General features: G+C 39.8%; 1 protein-coding gene across 3 annotated transcripts in view; it reads right to left on the bottom strand.

Moving 5' to 3' along the window:
- Positions 1–8,958: 8,958 nt before the first annotated feature.
- LOC116061067 (neoverrucotoxin subunit alpha-like) overlaps positions 8,959–20,531 on the bottom strand; it is a 55,814-nt gene continuing 44,241 nt past the window's right edge. Inside the window, exons 2-4 of one of the 3 annotated variants that reach the window (XM_031314947.2) lie at positions 12,296–12,395; positions 9,784–11,244; positions 8,959–9,662 (exon numbers count right to left, since the gene is read on the bottom strand). In XM_031314947.2, the coding sequence (XP_031170807.1) occupies positions 9,097–9,662; positions 9,784–11,244; positions 12,296–12,386 (2,118 nt within the window). In that variant the 5' untranslated portion in view covers positions 12,387–12,395 and the 3' untranslated portion in view covers positions 8,959–9,096. The remainder of the gene's footprint in view (positions 9,663–9,783; positions 11,245–12,295; positions 12,396–20,531) is intronic. The other 2 variants (XM_035997423.1, XM_031314948.2) reach the window with 2 other exon arrangements.

The raw sequence follows: 20,531 nt of genomic DNA, 5'->3' as shown, positions 1-20,531 counted from the left end.
GTATCTGATATTGCGACAGAAAACTATTCATGAATACTCTTATATACAGTATGCGTCTTATATATTTAAAAAAAGTACAATATGAAGTCAAAGCTTCACAGAGTAACAGTGCAATTCAAATAATTCTCAACCATATACCATAATAAAGCATGCAGCATAGACAAACATGGAGGACACCAGTGTAGAAAGTGAGGCTCAGTTGTCAGGAACTTCATGACTTTGCAGTGACAGTGGGGTAAGCTCTAAGGAGGAAGTTAGTGAACTTCTGCAACTCCAAGTTGAATCATCAAACTTGGGTAATTCTACATCTGATGTTATCGTCTTGATTGTTGCAGAGTCAGGTAAAGGTTAAGGCTACACAACCTCTCCTAGTATATACACCTTGTTAATGCCAGGGTTAGGATTTTCATTGTTGTCAAGAGTAAAAAAACATTAGTTTGTATAACCATCAATTTAGCATTCATTATTGATGGTTATTATAAAATAATTATATTATTAATAATAATAAATATTAAGCATTTGGCCAGTCGGCAACGGCCGGCCTGGTCCCGTGTTGGGCCGACCGACCCATCCAGAGGTTACTCAAATTGGGACGTTCAGTCAAAATCCAGCACGTCACCTTCAAACTGGATCTCCGTTTGCAGGGTTCAGGCTGTACCGGACCCTCCCGGTGATCATGCTGCTCTGGGGGACCGGCTGCACAGCGAGAAGCCGCTGCTGACGGGCGCAGACTGAAAAAACCCTGAAGAACCCCTGCAGAAAACCCTGAACAAGCAGCGTCGTTCTGCTCCGTCTTTCTGCTGTGCCCCATTCACGTAGTGTCACGTTTTACACCATGTAGGTTAAACTCTGCAATTAATCCGCGGTTCACATGTATGCATGAACTGTGGTGGTCCGTTACACTGTAGACTATATTCAATGTCACTGATACTTTTTGATCAATAGAATGTAGAAAACATTACACTCTACAACGTTTTGTAGCCATAACATGATTGTATTATTGTACAATTTAGCAGTAAAAGCAGTAGCCAATATAAGTCAATCCTACATTTTTCAACTTGGGAGCAAATCATGCTCCTTGGGGGAAAAAAAGTGACCTTAATGCCCTGTTCATGCTTATTAAACAAATGGACCTTGGAGTCAAGTGTTGTCATATCCGGCCCATGTCCTGGATGTAGAAGCCCCCTTACTGGAATTCTGAATATAATATATTCCATTATATTTTGTATTTTGAATTGTTACCTGCCATCAGAATTTTTTGATTTCCTTGCCATAAATATAGACGTTTTTACTGGAAATTGGTGCCTAAAAATGTATCCGAATGCAGGAATGGATGCCATTTTACCCTCAATTCTGAGCAAGGAAAACCCCTGAAGTATAATCACAACCATGAAAACATATTTAAATTGTAGAATTAGAGAGTTAAAACAGATGAAAAGATGGAGAACCAGACGGACAATATGTACAGTGTCAACGGAGAGACACACAGACAATCGAACAGACAGACAGTGACAACAAAGAACAACATACTGTAGAGGATGACAGTATAAAAACGGCATAAACAGACATATGTGTACATTTGTTATAAACGTGTGCTCTTTAAAAAGTAGTAAGCATTGTTTGCCAGCTACTTACATTAAATGTTTAAAAATCTGTTACATAAGGTACTGCCTGTATTATTTCATCATCTGTACACAAATGTAATTAGTGAATGCACGTGTCCGTGGCTGCATGGGCGTGGTAATGTGGGCTGGTGTGGCTACAGTGCCAGGGCTGAATTTTTGTCCCAGTCCGCCACCTGCACTTAACGTTGTATGTTATGGAGCCCCCCTGGGGTCAGCTGAGAAAAAAAAATGAAACCGTGCGCACAGAATAAAAATCAGTTCCCTCGGATCCATAAACTGTGAGCACGGATTATTACTTACCTCAATTATAACTTGTCTCCTGCTATTTGTACTACAGCACTTTTAAAAAATAAGTTTGGAGACACTACCTTATTTAATCATTAAATTAATATATATTTTTGTGTCGGTGTTGTAGTTTGTAGATGGTCCCTAAGCACTCGTTTTACTGCCGTCTCACTGCTGGCTGCTCATAGAGACCAGTGTTATTTCTCCAGGTCGGAGGACGGCTTGTTTTGATGAAAATGAGTTTGTAGCTCGTTGTTAACCTTACTATGTTAGGAAAGATGCGTCGTTTGTGAGTTAATAACATTTCGCTATAGAGTAATTGATCCCAGAAGTTCGAATCTGTGAATATCTTTCTAACTTTGCTCACTTTTATAAAACCGAGGGCACGGCTTATGAATACGTTCCCTCAGTTTATGAAATTGAGGGAATGGATTTTTATTCCGTGCGCACGGTGTAGTTTTTTTCCCTCAGCTGACCCCAGGGGGGCCCCGTAGTATGTAGTGTTTTCTTCGGCAGGGTGCAAATGTTCCACCAAAACAAGTTCCTTCCTCAGACTATTTTGCAGAGGCACCATCGCTGGATCTGAAACTTAGTACCGCACAAGACGATTGTGATTGGTTTAAAGAAATACAAAATGAACAGATTTTTATTTTTCTGGCAGTAGATGCTTTATGGAGGGCCAATATCCCGGACTTTCCCTCGCTCTTTAGTGGGATGCCTGTTTTTGTTTTGGTCGCTCTTATTACTAGGCCTACTCTTTTTTTATTCTGACTGTGTGCATTCTGTGTGTACTCATTACGAGAAAAACTTTTTTTTCTTATGTATCTGATATCGCGACAGAAAACTATTCATGAATACTCTGATATACAGTATGCGTCTTATATATTTAAAAAAATTACAATATGAAGTCAAAGCTTCACAGAGTAACAGTGTAATTCAAATAATTCTCAACCATATACCATAATAAAGCATGCAGCATAGACAAACATGGAGGACACCAGTGTAGAAAGTGAGGCTCAGTTGTCAGGAACTTCATGACTTTGCAGTGACAGTGGGGTAAGCTCTAAGGAGGAAGTTAGTGAACTGCTACAACTCCAAGTTGAATCATCAACCTTGGGTAATTCTACATCTGATGTTATCGTCTTGATTGTTGCAGAGTCAGGTAAAGGTTAAGGCTACACAACCTCTCCTAGTATATACACATTGTTAATGCCAGGGCTAGGGTTAGGGTTTTCAATGTTGTCAAGAGTAAAAAAACATTAGTTTGTATAACCGTCAATTTAGCATTCATCATTGATGGTTATTATAAAGTGATAACCATTGATTTAATATAATTTAACCATCTCATTTTTTTTTTAAGTTAAAAGAATTATTTCTTCTTCAATGTGTTGAATTTACACTATAATTTCTCTTCATTATGAAACATATATTGCAGTCCTACAGAATAAAAGTTTAACCATAGGCTCCACGTCTTTGTGTACATGTTCCCATAATGATGTAAGCCCTGGGCCCCATTTCAGAAAGCAGGTTTAGTGAAAACTCTGAGTTTGTTAACCCTGAGATGAGGGAAACTCTGGGTTTTCTGTTTCAGAAAGAGAGGTAACTTCACCTCAGAGTCAGTTACTATGGTAACTGAGTCTGTGAACCTAACCTAGTTGGGAGCAGGTTTTCTTCTCTCAGTCTCCTCCCTCTGACACAGCGCTCTTTCATTTCCTCATTCATTCAGTCTGTATCAGCGCATGTTAGCGCAATTTGTTATCGGCATGAATAAAAGAAATTGTGTTGGTTTATTAACCATGTTAGGCAGACTATAAAACGTTTTTTTTTCTAAAAACATGGCATTTCCTTTGTGTCGAGGATCCCGCTGATGAAGAAGCTGCTTTACTTCGCAGGGTGTTGTCGGGAGATGATATTGAGGCCCCAACATTTTAATTTCCAGATAACTACCTATTTGAGCGGTATTGTTTATTTTCCCAGTCTATCAGTTATGTAGCCTACATAACCTTATCCGTCCTCATATCACTAACGTCACCCAACTTGGGCATGCTCTACATCCCAGCAGATTATTTGTGTCACATTATTTATTTTTTTGAAAACGGCAGTTTTCTTTACAACATTGGTGATGCGGAGCATTTTAGTCAGAAGAGTGTGACTCGCTCTGAAACGTGTTTTAAATGTTTTGTAGTGTTCCCTGGCCACAAACCAGTAAGAGCCTTTAAAAAGGAGTTCCACAGTACTGCAGGTGAATGATGTAAACCCTTTGAAATAAAAGATTATGAATTATAATTCTGTTAATGACGGTGCTGCAGCCTCAGTGGGAATAGTAGGCGTAGTACTTTTTCGCCCGCAGCATTGCACCTAAATGAAATAGATTATAGGTTCAATACAATTTCACCAGTAATATTAGGCTATACTTATGATTCAAAATGATAGGCTACACCATATTGGAATATTTACTCTAGCAGCAATTTTCTCCAACGCAAATTCTCTCTCTTTTAAAGCAGCCGCTGGGTTGTTTTTTAACTCGCTGTTTGTGCGCATGAGTATTTCCGCCGACCCGTTTGTTTGTGGTTGTTACCATGGTGAATCGTAGTATCATGGCTCCGTTCATGCTGCCTTTTTATTGTTGTGGTGCACGCGCGTGAACCTACTCTTTGATTGAACCAACTCATATCAGCTGTTCTGGAATCGAAAACTCAGAGTTTCCATCTCAGGGTAAATCAACTCAGACATCAGGGTTAGACTCAGAGTTTGTTGAACCTCCTTCCTGAAATGGGGCCCTGGGCATAACCAAAGGAAATGGTTAAGAGTTGCTTGAGTTTCTTTCTGTTTCTAGCTCTCTTACTCCCTCTAGCTCCTCTCTCATCTTTCTACTTCTTCCTCTCACTTTCCTTCCCTCCCTCCCTCCGTTTAGTTGCCTCTTCTCTTTTTTATATCCTACCCATTTCCTGCCTCAGTGGCTCCTCACAAACAGAGTATTGGTGTGTACAGAGGACTACATTGTAACAACAGCTCTCCTCATGGACACACAGCATTAGTCAGAGTAACAGGGCCGGTGTCGGTGCAACAGGAGGAAAACAGAAACTGATTAACTTCCAGATAAATTCTGGGCAAAGTTCTGCTGCTTTCATGCTGGACCGAAAAGATGGTATAGACAGTAGGAGTGGTGGAATGTAACTAAGTACATTTACTCCAGTACTGTACATACTGTCAGTTACTTAAACTTTACTTGAGTGTTTTTCTTTTCATGCCACTTTCTACTTCAACTCAGACATTTCAGAGAGAAATATTGTACTTTTTACTCCACTAGATTAACAGCTTTAGTTACATTACACATTGAGATATTTGCACACAAAACACATGTAGTTTATGAAATACAATGTTTTATTATAATGAAACTAGCCAACAATATAACGGCCTACAAGTCCAGCTGACAAGATGAGACCATTAAACACCCAACTGTTTGGATCCTTTACACTTTCTAAAATGGGAGGATTTTCTCTGCATTGACTACTTTTACTTTAATACTTTTAAGTACATTTTCCGGATCATACTTACATACTTTTACTGAAGTAACATTTTCAATGCAGGACCATTACTTGTAACAGAGTATTTTTACAGTGTGGTTTTAGTACTTTTACTTTAGTTAAAGGATCTGAAGGGTTAATAAAGACGGTATAGACACAAGCTTCACACTCAGAAATATTCTTCATGGTAGTATTCAGGCCAAAGTCATTTGTAGTAGCTTTTCCAGTCGGCCCTTTGCTCCCTGATTTGCTACTACTGGTGGCTGAGCTGGATATATCTTGAAGCGTGCAGTTGTAAAGATGAGGAATAGAAGAAAGAATAACTAATAAAAGAAGTTGCAAAACTCAGAACATAACAAGCCAGCTTAATGTAAAAACAGGTTGTTTTTACATTGTTACATGTGTTTGACCCAATCATCCACCACAATCACTACGTTTACATGCACATACGCACGATATCCCGACTAATCTGTTTCCATGGCTAATGAAAGTGAGTATTCCACTTATATTCCCGTTTACATGTAGCCGTGCAAAACAGGATTTTTTCAAAGTTTATCAGCGGTGGCAGACTTGTTGGTCCGTGCAAACACAGCCTCCCTCTTTCATTCCTTCAACCAACTTCTTGAAAAGGTCGGCGTAGGGATGTGCGCTGATATCCAAAAACCTGTTGATATCCAAGTCTTTGATAATGTTTAAAAGTAGCTGTGTTTCTCCTTCTTATCTGGTCTCCAGCCTTGCAAACTGTTGGCTGGTTGGTTTGTGTACAGAAACCATAGCAACGCACAGAGCTGACCATAAGCCTGTGGTGAAAACCCAGATTAAGACGCATATTCAGAATGCGCTGTATACATGTCCAAAGAATGCCTCTAAAACCTGAATAATACTAGAATAATCTTAGTCTAATAATAATAGTCTTAATGCGAAAATGCTATATTCGGAAAAAGGCCTTATTCGCAGTATGCTGTTTACATGACGTGTATCAAATTCGGACTATTGTCATATTCAGAGTAATAGTGCAAAATTGGTGTGCATGTAAACGTACTGAGTGATTCTCTACAAACAGCCAGAGGTTAGGGGCTGCGTGTAAATATCTGTGACACACTGGATGTCAGGATTTATCCCAACCTTATCTCAGCACTTTACATTTGACAGTTCTGATACTTGACTACCATTGTTTTCCACAGCTGTTGCAATGGATTGATCACAGAAGGAGTTATGAGCAAGCAAAAGGAGCTTTACCTGAGCCGCATTATGGACAGCCATAATGCATTTTGCCTCCACCTGTCTCAACCTCTTCATTTATGTTATTGGTGGTTGGTTTGCCACCTTGTTGTAGCAACTTCAAATTAACGTCACACGTGGATACGTTCTGAATCCAAGCAAAAATACTATTTTAGGAAATGATCATGGTTTGGGTTGAAAAAGTAAGTTTGTTATAGGTGATGTAAATAAGTCAAATTGTATGAATTATAGATGTATCTGCAAGTGAAGTATATATGTATGTGCAAGTAAAGTATTTATGTATGCGCAAGTGAAGTATACATGTATGCACAAGTTGGGAATATACGTATGCGCAAGTTAAGTATATATATATATATATATATATATATATGCAAGTAAAGTACTGTATATACAGTATGTATGCACAAACTAAGTATATATGTACTGTATGCACAAGTGAAGTATGCATGTATGTGCAAGTGTTTATTATATATGTATGTGCAAGTGAAGTATATATGGCTTGTCACAGTCAGCAGGGGAAAAGGACCCAAACAGGTTTAGCAGTTTTTCAAGCGATTGTCTAAATATTAAATTTGTGTTGGTATAGACTGATTCAAAAACAAGTTTTGGTGAACAATGACAAGTTATTCGGCCCGCATCCAGGATGCCAAAAAAATACCTATGTAATTATTTTTGCTGTTTAGGATGTTATAGGCTGTAACAAGGTTTAGGTGCAATTATTAACTGGGTTTCAAAGCAGCTGCTTTATTCACACTATATTGTAAAATACCCCTTTCTTTCACAAAGGCTCATCCTTTCTTTACAGATGCACTTTTAACTCCATCCCCTGCTATCCCCTGGGCTCAGCCAAGTGATGCTGCATCATGGATATAATTTCATTACTTTTTGTTCAGATGTATTTTTATTTTGAAATAAAGAAGCTGTAAAACATAAAGCTGTACACTATTTTTCTTTAGGTGTTTAAAAATTGTGACTGACAGTGGAATTAGCTGCAATACAACGGGCAACAGCTGAAATCTTGCCTAGGGCACCGAGTTGGTTATGGCCAGGTCTGTAATACAGCAGCAGGTGTTGACATAAAATGAAAAGTAAGAAGTACCTGAGAGTCAGTGCTAGAATTAACAACTAGGCTCACTAGCTTCCACTTACAGAGTGGAATACAATCTTAACAAAAGATTGTTTTCCAAACGTTTGAATGACATCCAAATTTAATAATTGATCACACAATTGATGACAGCAGCCATCCTGTTAAAGTCCATGTGGGAGCTTATCAAATATTACTTTAATCTGTGTTCTTATGACACTGTGAAGAAGGAAGGTTATATAAACTCCTCTGAGGATTTATATTCTATCATTGTAGGATTCTTTGCATTAAAACATGTGAGTGTGTCATGAATGATAAAGGTTATAATCTTTGGTACAGTCAACTTTTTAATCTAAAAGAAATAAAGTAGCACACAGTGGTGAAGTCAGGTCTCCACTTTATTGAATATTCTGCTCAAGAAGAGAGTAAACATAACCAACAGTGACTCTCCTTTTTCTTTCAGACCTATGAGTTATAATAACTTGGATTGACAAAGCAACAATGTATTGATATAAGCTCAGTATCTATGTATAGTAGTAGGAATTAGAATACAAAGTTACAATAGAAATAATTATCCGTGATGTAACACGCGATGAAAGTTTAAAGTGATTGTGAAGCACTAACCAGTTTGAGAAGAAGGCTGTGCATCAAATCAACATCAACTGATTAACAGGAAAATACTTTTCTTCAACTCTATAAACATCAGCAATGTACTTAACATCTAACATAAAAATGTGTTAACAGTGACTCTCTCCAACAGTAGTCGTTAACTGAACCCAAAGTCAAGCTTAAGGTACAGACTTTAAAGACAAACTTCATGATTCCTCTTGTATTCTGAAAAGACAACTATTTAAGAAAAGAAAAAAAACAAAATGCTAAATAAAACAAAAAGGCAGTAAAGCTAATTTATATCCCATCACCAACATGATAATTTGAACAAAACAAGTTCATCATTTATCTTTTACTTCAGCTATGAGTTATATATCAGTGTTGACGAAGCAATTGTGTATCAAAATAAGCTCTTTATCTTTAAGTATTAACAATTAGAATAGAAATGTACTATTAAAAATGTCTCTGTTATCTATCAAGCAATGAAAGTTTAAACTTATTATAAACCTGTGAAGTACTAACCAGTTTCAGAAGAAGGCCAGCACATCAAATCAACATAAACATATTGACAGAAAATCACACATCCAGCCACCTATTGATTTCATCATCAATGTTCCTGGTCCCTCTGGGTTAAAATGCATTGTTTAAACTTGTGAAGCATGTTCAAGATAAAATGTAAACTTATATCCCTATTTACAGATCAAGAATATGAGAAGTATTACTCCTATTCAAGTGGACACAGGTACGCATAGTTTTGTTCATAATAGATCATGAATCCTGGGTAAACAGGCTCAGTGAATGTGGTGTGAAAGGTGTAGAGGTGCCTCAGTGTGTTAGAGGAGACTCTGTAGAAGGACAGAGTGCCAGCAGGCCAGTCCAGATACACCCCAACTCTGTTACAGCCATCAGAGGGATAAGGACTGCTCCACCTCACCTGATTATTATAAAATGCTTTAAGTGAGTGTGTCTTATTTCCAGAATCAGCAGTTTTGCCAAAAGCCCACGATATGGTATTTCTTCCAATTAGACTATCTGAACGGCCTGATTTTCTCTCAATTTCACTGTATGCAACGGCAACATGAATAGCTTCATAAGAACAATCATTCCACTCAAACTCCCAGTAATGTCGCCCAGATAAGCTCTCTTTGCACAACACCTGAGGCTGTTTATCAAACCTCTCTGGGCGATCAGGATATGACTGCCGTGCCCCATATGTTGCCTTTTTGTTTCCTTCAGACAGAATGAGGTTGTAGTTTGCAGTGTTTGGGTCCAGGTTGAGATCACAGGCATCTGATGGAGAGACCAAAACAAAATGTGTTATCAGTTATTCTGATGGTCAAACAGGTTTCTGGAGGAGAGTTATTAGTACAAAATGTTTTTATGAATCAAAAAAGCATGGAAACAGACTTACACCAGATCAGTTGTCTTCTGTTTGTGATGGTGTCCACAGGAGGGAGGACAGGCTTTGAAAAATCTTCAGTGACCAGAATGCTGTTCCTGTAATGGTAGATGGTTGCTCCTGTGTAGTTCTTGTTAGCAATGGCTGCTATGAGGAAACGGAATCGACTGTTGTTCTTCAGTGGGTTGGCAATTTGATGGAAAGCTTTGGCTTTTTCTCTCATTTTGGTGACAATTTCATCTGAGTAGTACCATGGATCTTCATTGGTACTTCCTAATTTAGGGAAGTGCAAGTAGTCGGCCATCACATCAAGGTCGGTATCACCCCTTTCCACTGAAGTGAAAACAAAGCACAGAACATCTTCTACACCTAGAGCAAGAACCTGTCTGTCCAGCTCTGACTGATTTGGGACGATCTTTGTTCCCTCCATGATATCTACACAGGCTTTGATGACATTGATTTCTCTCTCTTTACGATCCAGCCACTTGGTTAGTTTTTCCTGACTGAATGGTGACTTGTCTCTGTCTTCAAAGTGTTTGTTCAGGGAGCTCTCATCTTCTTTTCCTTCACGGATGGAGGGAAGATTCTTCGCCAAGGCCTGCTCAAGGTTAAATGCATAATTACCACACGATTTTTGGAAAGTGCTCAACTCTTCTTCAATCACAGGAAAATGATCTACCACTTCGTCTTCTAGAGAATCGTTGCATCTCATTCGTATTTTCCTTAAATCGTCTAGATTATCCTGAGCCTTCCTAACTAATCTGTTTGTGATCTCTTTCTTCAGCTCAGCAGCTTTGGGGTTGAAATTCTTCAGCGGCATCAGCCAGACCTGCACTGGAACAGCCTTCTCTCCTTTTTCTCCCAGTAGCTTTGGGAGTTGTACATAGGTATTCACTGCCTCTTCAAATGTTGCAGGGTTGCTTTCAAGAATGAAGTCTCCGTAGAATTTGCAGGAGAATTTCTGTGTCAGGGCTTTTTCTTCATCAGTCAGGTTAAGCTTAACTTGCCCCTCAAAATCAAATGAGGGGATCTTCTTTATTACAGCTCGCATGCTGCCCTGGATGTCCTGAACACTGCTGGCCTCTAACTTCTCACTGTCAAACACGAAGAAAGCATTTGTCCCATAAAGGATGCCTGTGACTACATGTGTTGCTGAGCTCTTCTTAATGACATCCATCTGTTGGGTTTGCATGGTTAGTTGTTCAATCATTAACTGCTTGAAGTTGGTGGTAGCTTTGTACTGAAGTGTCACTCTGCTCTGATTGTGGAATTTCTTCTGATCATTCAGATACTTGGCAGATCCTTCAACTTCTATCAGTCCACCCAGGAAACTGGCCTTCAGAGAAGCTTCAACATCCAGCAGAGAGCACTTGGATTCAGTGGAGTCAGAAGCAGCCATGTCAAATGCACTGGAGTGCTGAGGGCTTTCTTTTATCTTGCCTTGTAGAGTTTTAATATCCCACAATGTCAAACCTATAGAAATTAGAAACCATCAGTCATCTGATAAAGCAGGAAAATCATTTTAATGTAAAGTCACAGAAAACTAATAATAATCATTTAGATTTCTACATGTTGCAGCTTATTCTTCTGTCAGCAGTTCCCTAAACAGCTTCTATATTCATTGCTTGATTCATTCTTTGACATGAACCTACTTAATAAAGGAACTACTGGATTGAGAGGGTATGGTAACATTATACAACAATATGAATGCATTGCATAACAACACAACAATAAAACTTCCTGTATGGGCCTTTTAGACTTCAGATATGAAGAGGAGAATTTTAAAACGTTTTACAACTGTTAAGTATTATTGTGTATAGTGTATGTGTGTGTGTGTGTGTGTGTGTGTGTGTCAAGTGACAAAAGCTCAGCACCGCTCTAATGCAAAGAGTTGGACGACTGCACACACAATCAAGATTGACACCAAAACTATGTTTTCTGCTCTAATAATCTCACTCCCTGATTTCTGCAGTACCAAAGGAATTGACCATAAAAACAGTTTTCACTAATTTGGAACCAATCCTCAATCAGAGTCAGGTTTCATAGGCAAGGCAGCTTTATTTGAACATTTCAGCAACAAGGCAACTCTAATTTCTTTACATAAAAAACAAGAATAAAAGTTATAGTGCAGTATAAAAAAATAGGACAACCCTATTCCAGGGATGTTGTAAAAATGGCTCCACGGATGTAATAATCGGCTGAAATTCTACAACAGTATTTACAATTACATTTTTCATATTCTGTGCTGGATAATATACCAACAATTTATCATGCATCCATAATACAGTCAGCTAATAAATGGTCACAATTACATAGTAGAATTACAAAGCATTTGCTAATTATTTTCATAGGGTTAGGGTTTAGGATTAAGGCTGAATGAATTATTATTTATTTTGGGGAGTGGGTTGTCTTCTATGCCTACGGTTGAAATCGTTTTACTGCTTCATGAAATTACTTCAGAGTTCCTTTAAGTAGAACTGTGACAGATAGATTTAGAAATATTTTGAATGTAGTCAACACTTACCTGGGATCAGTTCATCTTTCCGAGCATCATAGAGCATTCCCAGGGTGAAAGGTCGACCCAGGGCAGCAACGTTCTTATTATCGGAGGCCATTTCTCCAACCTGTTGAGAAAAGTGAACACAGTCTCTGTCCACTGCTACATCATTTTACTGACATAGCAATCTCAAGGTTCACACTGTTGAACAGTGTGAAAAGAGGTTTAGTGGTTGTGCTCATTGCAGAGAGTTTTATGCAGTCATTGAGGAAGTGGTTAAAAGTACTCCGGACAAAGCACCTTTGCATTTCCCGTGCAAAGAAAAACTCCCATGCACAGATGGTTAACCTTAAGTCTTTCAATATAGAGTAAGCCTTATATGGTACGAAAGGAACATACCAGATAGTTGGGTAGAAAAACAGGAAATGAAAAGGAAGCTGTGCAACACAGGCGGCTTCAACATATATATATAATATAAAGGAATATAGTAGCAGGTTTTGAGATAACGTGAACAAAAGTACAAATAGTAATGATCAGTCCTAGTATTAGCAAGCTAGGCCAACTAGCTAGCTTTTTTTTAGGAGCAACTCATATCATAGATATAATAGAATACAGTATGCAGGTGCTGACATAACATGAACAAAAAGTAACATGTAATGAGAATCAGTGCTAGCATTAGCAAGTTAGGCTAACAAGCTTCCACTTTCATAATGGAATACAAACAGAAGATGGTTTCCCAAACTGTTGAATGACATTCAAATTTAGCAATTGGTCACAGCAGCCGTCCTGCTTAAGTCAATGTAGGATCTTAGCAAATATTACTTATGATACTGTGAAGAAGTAAGGTTATAAAATGTCCTCTGAGGATTTATGTTCTATCATTGTAGTGTTCTTTTCATTAAAATAAGCTAATGTTTTAAGAATAATAAAGGTTATAACCTTTGGTACAGTCAACTTTTAATCTTCAAGAAATAAAGTAGCACACAGTGGTGAAGTCAGGTCTCCACTTTATTGAATATTCTGCTCAAGAAGAGAGTAAACATATCCAACAGGTGTTGCAGTGTCACAGGAATCTGACATTTCTTCAGCTCTGTAAACATCAGCAGGGTTTGCAACAAAATGGTGTTAACAGTGACTTCTTTCTCTTTCACATGAGTCATGAGTTATATTTTTAAAGGCCCCATGACATGGTGCTCTTTGGATGTTTTTATATAGACCTTAGTGGTCCCCTAATACTGTATCTGAAGTCTCTTTTATATAGACCTTAGTGGTCCCCTAATACTGTATCTGAAGTCTCTTTCCTGAAATTCAGCCTTGGTGCAGAATTACAGCCACTAGAGCCAGTCCCACAATGAGCTTTCCTTAGGCCACGTCCACACGTACCAAAACAATCTTTTTTTTACCCGTCTTCCCTGGAACCGTGTCAACAAAATGTGCGTCCAAACGGATCCATTTGTAAAAGACTCAACACGCTACTTCATATTCCAGGCCTATAGGTGGCGCTATTTCTGCTACAGAAATTCACCAAAAACGGAGAAGAAGAGCATAGCTAGTCTTGTCACTTCCACTTCCCATCATAACATGACTAGACTATAAAGTTTTTTTCAACACTGCTCATTTTATAAAGGCCGCCACAAGAAAACGTCTTTGTTTACATTGTATAATGTGCTGTTGGATTGCTTTTTATTTTGCAATTCTGTCTGCCATCGGACATGATTGCAGCGCTAACGTTAGCTCTGCTAGCTAACATCGGCAGTCAAACAAACACCAATAATCCAATGTCTTTTTGATAATCTACACGTTTTACTTGCGGTAGCCTTTCTACAATAAGCCGTGGTAAAAGTTACTATAATCCGTTCAAGGAGTTGATAAGCAGACAGATTAGCTAGCTAGTTGATAAGTTGACTACTTCCACTTTATAAACAGCTAACCATAGCAGCTAACGTTATGTCCCTGCTGGAGCGGTCAGCTACTTTAGCGATGTTTAACGTTAGCTACATAACGTTAGCAATATATCTTGTGTAGAATCCAGGACCGGCAGAGCAGAGGGAAGTGTCAGGGAGCAGAGACAAAGTATTTAAATGAAGTGAGCTGGTTTGACCATGGAGATGGGATATGGTTAGCTTCATCGCAGTCGTGTCAGTGGCCGTGAACTAGTGCTAGTGCGGGTAAGAGGTTGAAGGCTGTGAGGTCGAGGGGTGTGGCGATGACATCATCGATACGCAAGTATGCGGCCGTCCATACAAACCCAAAAGGGAGCCATTTTCGAAGTTTTTCACCCTGGGACCAGTTTTCAAAAAATGGTTTTCAGGCAGTGCGTTTACAGGATTCGTTTGGACGGTCGACCCAAACGATGCTAAACATGTGCGTTTGCACCAAAAAGCGTCTCCGTGTGGATGGCCCCTTAGTATGTGCCATTTCTGTGTCTGTAGCTATTGAGACGGAGGGAGGGGGGGCAAGGTGGAGAGTGGGGGTGTGGCCTTGACCAACTGCCACTTTGTTCGTTTGAAAGCCATGACGTCTCTCTCTCTCTTTCTCATGGGTGGGCCAAATTCTCTGGGTGGGCAAAGCAGAGAAAGGGGAGGTAACCTTTCCCCTTACGTCATAAAGGGAAGATTCCTGATTGGCCCATCTGAGCTTTCATTTTCTCAAAGGCAGAGCAGGATACCCAGGGCTCGGTTTACACCTAACGCCATTTCTAGCCACTGGGGGACCATAGGCAGGCTGGGGGAACTCATATTAATGTTAAAAAACCTCATAAAGTCAAATGTTCATGCCATGGGACTTTTAACATACTTGTGTTGACAAAGCAATAATGTATTGATATGAGCTTAGTCTTTAAATATAAGGAAGTAGAATACAAAGTTGCAATAAAAAAACAACATGAACATCATGAATAGATCAGAAATCATGATGATTGAAACACCTTAATGAATGAATTAATTAATGTATTGTTCCTGCATTAAGTCACGCATGAGATACTATTAATTATGGTACATTAGTGATAGTTCATGAAGTACTACATTAATGAATTCATGCATTTTCATGCATAATAATGATAATTCATGTACTATTATTATAGATGTTACCAGGAATTTTTCTGGTGCGCCCGATTAGCCAATCCGAGCCTGGCTGTGCATGTTACAAGAATAAAGTCAGAATTATGACTTTTTTTCTCAGAATTCTTCATGCTCAGAACTTAAATACATTTTTTCATGTGGGGCCCTAATCCTCTTCCGTAGGAAGAACTGGACAGTTTAGGTAAAATAACATTCACTGTCTCAGTTATTTGACCTTTACAGTGGCACATAGGCCTACATCAAACTTCAACTGGTCATCAGTCTCTATTCCTAAGTATCTGTAATCGTAACTCTTTCGATGGATTCATTTTTTTCTTACTGAGTTGCATAAAAATTACAAGATAATTACCTCTTCTAAATAGTTTTTCATTCTCTGTGCTCTCCTTGATTTGACAAGATAAACGCTACTAGCGACTGCATAAAGGAAGTGTTGGGGTGGTGCACGATGACTTAACCCCCAATTTCCACCAGCTGCAGAACGTCTGCGGATCCGCTCCGGAATGGTGGCGGAGTCAATAGGTTTCCATTAAAGTCAATGTGTGTATTTTCACTGACTGCGGAATGGTTGTGTTCCGACTCCGTCCCAGCTCCGGCGATACACAGAGCTTCTATTTTTGCCGGATGCCGTGGAGCTCTGCAGCAATTCAGCACAGAGCAGATTGTGCGGGACAGGAAGTCGAGCACAGAAAAAAAAATAAAACATCCGGTTAATTTTCTAAATAAAATACACCGTGCTCACTGCGGATCATATTTCCCTGCACTACACCTTGAAAACGTCATAATGGGCGGAGACAGGCCTGAAGTCAACAGAGGTCAGAGTTTTTCAGACACCAGTTCACCCTGTTGCCACCATGGATGAGGATATGCTGATTCTGGAAGTACAAAAACACCAAATCATTTATGCCCCGTCGCATCCTTTTTCATAAGGACAACCTTAAAAAGGATACGGCATGGAAAACAATAGCAGGAGTAATGGGTGTGGAGGGTAAGTCGATAATTTTGTCCAAGAAATGCAGAAAGAAAACAAATAGTTTATGTAGCATGTACTTGTAATGAGGAATTCTCTAGCTATACATATTGAAAACCCATTAAAAACTTTGAATTAAGCAGCCATTGCAGGGTTGTTTGATTTGCATGAAGAACTTTATTAACAGGTAGGTTATGTAATGAAGTAAGTTAAATTTGAGTTAAGCTATATATATATACCTTAAGATTACCTTAAAATGGTGCTGCAGATGGCCGCCTCTGGATTACACTCCATTGTGCTTTTTGTGGGGTTTTTTATAAACTCTGTTTTCTGTCGTCCAAGCTCTTAAATATTGGACTTTTGAACCTGGAACTTTCTCGGAGATATTAGTTGGAGGAACAGTAGCTCTGCATGGGATCTTCCGGAGACGCCGAAGGGGTCTGCGCTCCCTTCTATCCACCTGGCGAATGTCCGCTCTCTGGCCAACAAAATGGATGAACTACTGCTCCTCAGTAGAACTAACTCAGACTTCTGCACATCTGTTTTACTGAATCCTGGCTCACCCCGCGCATTCTGGACAGCGCACTTCACCTACTGGAATTCAATCTTTCCCAAGCAGATCGCGTACTGGAGCTCACGGGAAAAACAAGGGGTGGCGGACTCTGTCTCTACATAAACGAAGGTTGGTGTACAGATGTCACAGTGCTGAAGAAATCATGCAGCCCTCACAGAGATATTATTCATAAACTGCAAACCCTTTTATTCACCGCAGGAGATTTCCTCGTTTATTCTGCTCGCCGTCTACATTCCGCCTCAGGCCTGTGTTAGTGAGGCGTTACTGCACCTGGCCGACCAGTTAACTAACGTAGAGAAAAAACATCCTGACTCCCTGCTCATTGTTCTTGGGGACTTGAGCAAACCTCAGCCATGAACTTCCAAAATATAGACAGCATATTAAGTGCCCCACCAGGGACACTAACATACTGGACCACTGCTATACTACATTACGCCTATCGCTCTGTCCTGCGTGCAGCTTTGGGACTCTCTGATCACTGTCTGGTTCATCTTGTCCCGACATACAGGCAGAAACTAAAATCTGCTAAACCTGTTGTAAAGAGTGTGAAAAGATGGACCAACGAGTCAAAGCTGGATTTACAGGCCTGCTTTGACTGTACTGATTGGAGTGTTTTTGAGGCTGCAGCCGTTGGTCTGGACGAATTAACTGACACTGTGACATCTTACATCAGTTTTTGTGAGGACATGTGTGTGCCGACTAAAACCTTCTGCACATATAACAACCAAAAACCCTGGTTCACAGCAAAACTCAGGCAGCTTCGTCAGTCCAAAGAGGAGGTCTTCAGAAGTGGGGATAGAGTCCTGTATAACCAGGCTAGGAACACACTGACCAAAGACCATTTAACCATTTATTTAATATTATGTTTGACATTTGTTAAAGTGAAAAAAATAACAATTACATCTTTTCTGTGTTACAACAATACTGTTTAAGTCTATTGTGGGGGGATGTGCTGTAGAGACTGCCTCACTGTTGGTGTACTGACCACATGACCATGTAGGTGTTACTTTCACACTTGCAAATGAGAGGGCTGACAAGAAGTGGCCAAACCAAGGGTCTTTCAAACTTTTTATTTTCAATACTAATCACTCACAATTCACAGAACTTAACATTATTACAGCACAATACTTCACACCATAAAAAAAAACTAAACACATACACACAATACAAAAATATACAGGGTTTCAGTCAACAGTAATGACAAGTCTTTTCACACCATTCTGTCCTGCCAGGACACACTGCCCTTGGGGGAGGTGAAGAAAGTGGCAAAGCTCTCCCTAACAGCACAGGCTTCTCTTGATGCCTGTTTCTTCCAAAGTCCTCCACCTGAATGCACCTGAACCGGTAGTCTGCATCCACGAGTGCCCAAAGCATGATGGAGAAAGTCTTTTTGTAATTAAAGTACTGACTACCGGAAAGGGGTGGTGCATGAATCACAATGTGTTTCCCATTGTTGGGTACTCGTAGGTGTACAGATTCAATTATTGGCATATTATCAAAGATGTTTATCAATATTAATAAAGTTATGAATATGGTTATTAATAACTTTATCAAATCAACAAACAATCAAAACGGGACACCACCCTGAAACTTCAGGGGCCAATACTGAACTGTGGAATAGTCTCATTGTCAGTGGAAGGGTGAAATCCGAGCACTGACCTGTGTTTAACCAGCAATTAATACAATAATTATACAAATATAGTATAGTATAGTAGAATTTATTAACTTCAAAATTATCAATGGCCAATCAATAATCCTTTGATTAATTAAAACCAATATACGTTTCTTTTAAGTACAACAAAACAAAGCAAAAACAAACCAGCATGTGGGGAGACCCTCTGTGTGTGTGTGTGTGTGTGTGTGTGTGTGTGTGTGTGTGGGTGGGTGTGAGAGAGTGAGTGTGAAAGAGTAGGGGGTGACGAGGTGTAGTCTAGCCAAAGACTACAAAAATGGCTACTCTTGTGAGCTGCACAAAACTGTTTCACCCCAAGAGGGCGGTATTGATAGGCTAGGCCCAAGATTAGCCGTTAGCTCATTCAGGCTAAGCTATGTGCTACAAACAATAGGCTAGCTGCTAAGCTAACGTGTCTGCACACTGCACACGTGTGGTTGACAAGAGGGACACACAAGAGCGCAGAACTGTGGAGCGGTGCGCGCTCTGCAGTTTATGTGACTCGCTGTTTGGCCAGCTGTTCACCTTAGCGCGTGTGTGTAACTAGCTATGTGTTCATATATGTGTGTGTGAGAGAAAGGTTAGAAAAAGAGATATATTTTTACTTGGATCTTGGTTACCGATAATGACCAACCCTCTCAGTCAACTCACGTCTGGACTAAAGTGGAATTAGGCGCAGACTCTGAGAATTTTGTCTGACTGAGGGGACGTTCATTATAACCACTCCGGTGTACAGCACCTAAACTCCATGCAAGGAGCTAGCGATATAGCATTTACAGTTAACCTAGCTACATTATATTCAACACAACATATCAACAATGCACCGTGATCAGAGTACATTCACAGAATAGATTTGACTCAGCGGTCACAATCCTAGATTAATACATTACACGCGCAGCAGTAGCACTGTATTAATCAAATCACATTAATGGTAACACAAAATAGCAGCAATAGCAAATTACTCATTAATAAAACACACTATTTATCTCTGCCCAGACGTAAGCCTTCTTACTGTGTGTTCAGTCCGTTTGTCCGTAGGTTTCCACGAAAGAAACGGGGGTCCATGTCTGCCCGTCAGCAGATCACGAAGGAAAACTTGTCTTTCTTCACGGGCAGTGAAAGACAAGCTAGAGTCGACTTTGAAGAAAACCGTGTTGTTCTCTCTGCAGTTTTGAAACACGATGTGTGTTACAGAATCCAGTAGTGTTCTTCCAGAACACCGAGAGATAAATCCACTTTCGCCAGAAAGTGGAAGTTTTGGCACAAGCTTGTGTGCTTCCTGCAGCAACGGGGTTGCTATGAAAGACGAAGATGTTGGTGTCTAAGCCAGTTTTATAGTCTCAGGCCCCATGCTGTGTTTGGAGTCCACTGGTCCAATGGGAATGCAGGACCTCCTGGTGTTTCGGCCATTTTGTGCAGTAGCACCTGGGTGCGACGTTTAGGCTGCATGCAGACCGTTGGGTCTGCAAAATGGGTGATGAACCATCTTTCCTGAGGAGACCTGGATCGGAATTTTCCAGGTAGGCCCTTCTTTGTCTCAGGCCCATTGTCTCTGAGCAATCTAACCAACTAATCCTTTGTTTGACAAGATAATGTTTAACTCACTCCTGGACGGTCCCAACACCATCAAGTGCTCCCAGGCAATTTGGGAAGTTCCATTTATCCCAGAAGCGTTGAGCTACCTCCTTCCATGAGTCTGCAGTTGGCCGGGGTAAAAATGTCTGCATCATGACCTTTTCAATTGCCGCACACACCATAATCACAGAGTTCCTCACTGTTGTGTGGCCAAGGTGGTAGTTAAATTCAAGGCTAATCAATAAGTCACCAGAAGCCAAGTATCTGTGAAGTGAATAAACAAAAAAGATTAGTTAAATGTGTGAATATTATTTTAATATGTCACTCTTCTTTTTTCAGTTGATGTTTGCAAGACAAAATGATGGTCACTGAAGGACAGTTTTGTGAAATACAGA

Source organism: Sander lucioperca, chromosome 22 (assembly GCF_008315115.2).
Source record: "Sander lucioperca isolate FBNREF2018 chromosome 22, SLUC_FBN_1.2, whole genome shotgun sequence".
Taxonomy (NCBI): Eukaryota; Metazoa; Chordata; class Actinopteri; order Perciformes; family Percidae; genus Sander; species Sander lucioperca.
This window is presented reverse-complemented; position numbering and strand designations above follow the sequence as displayed.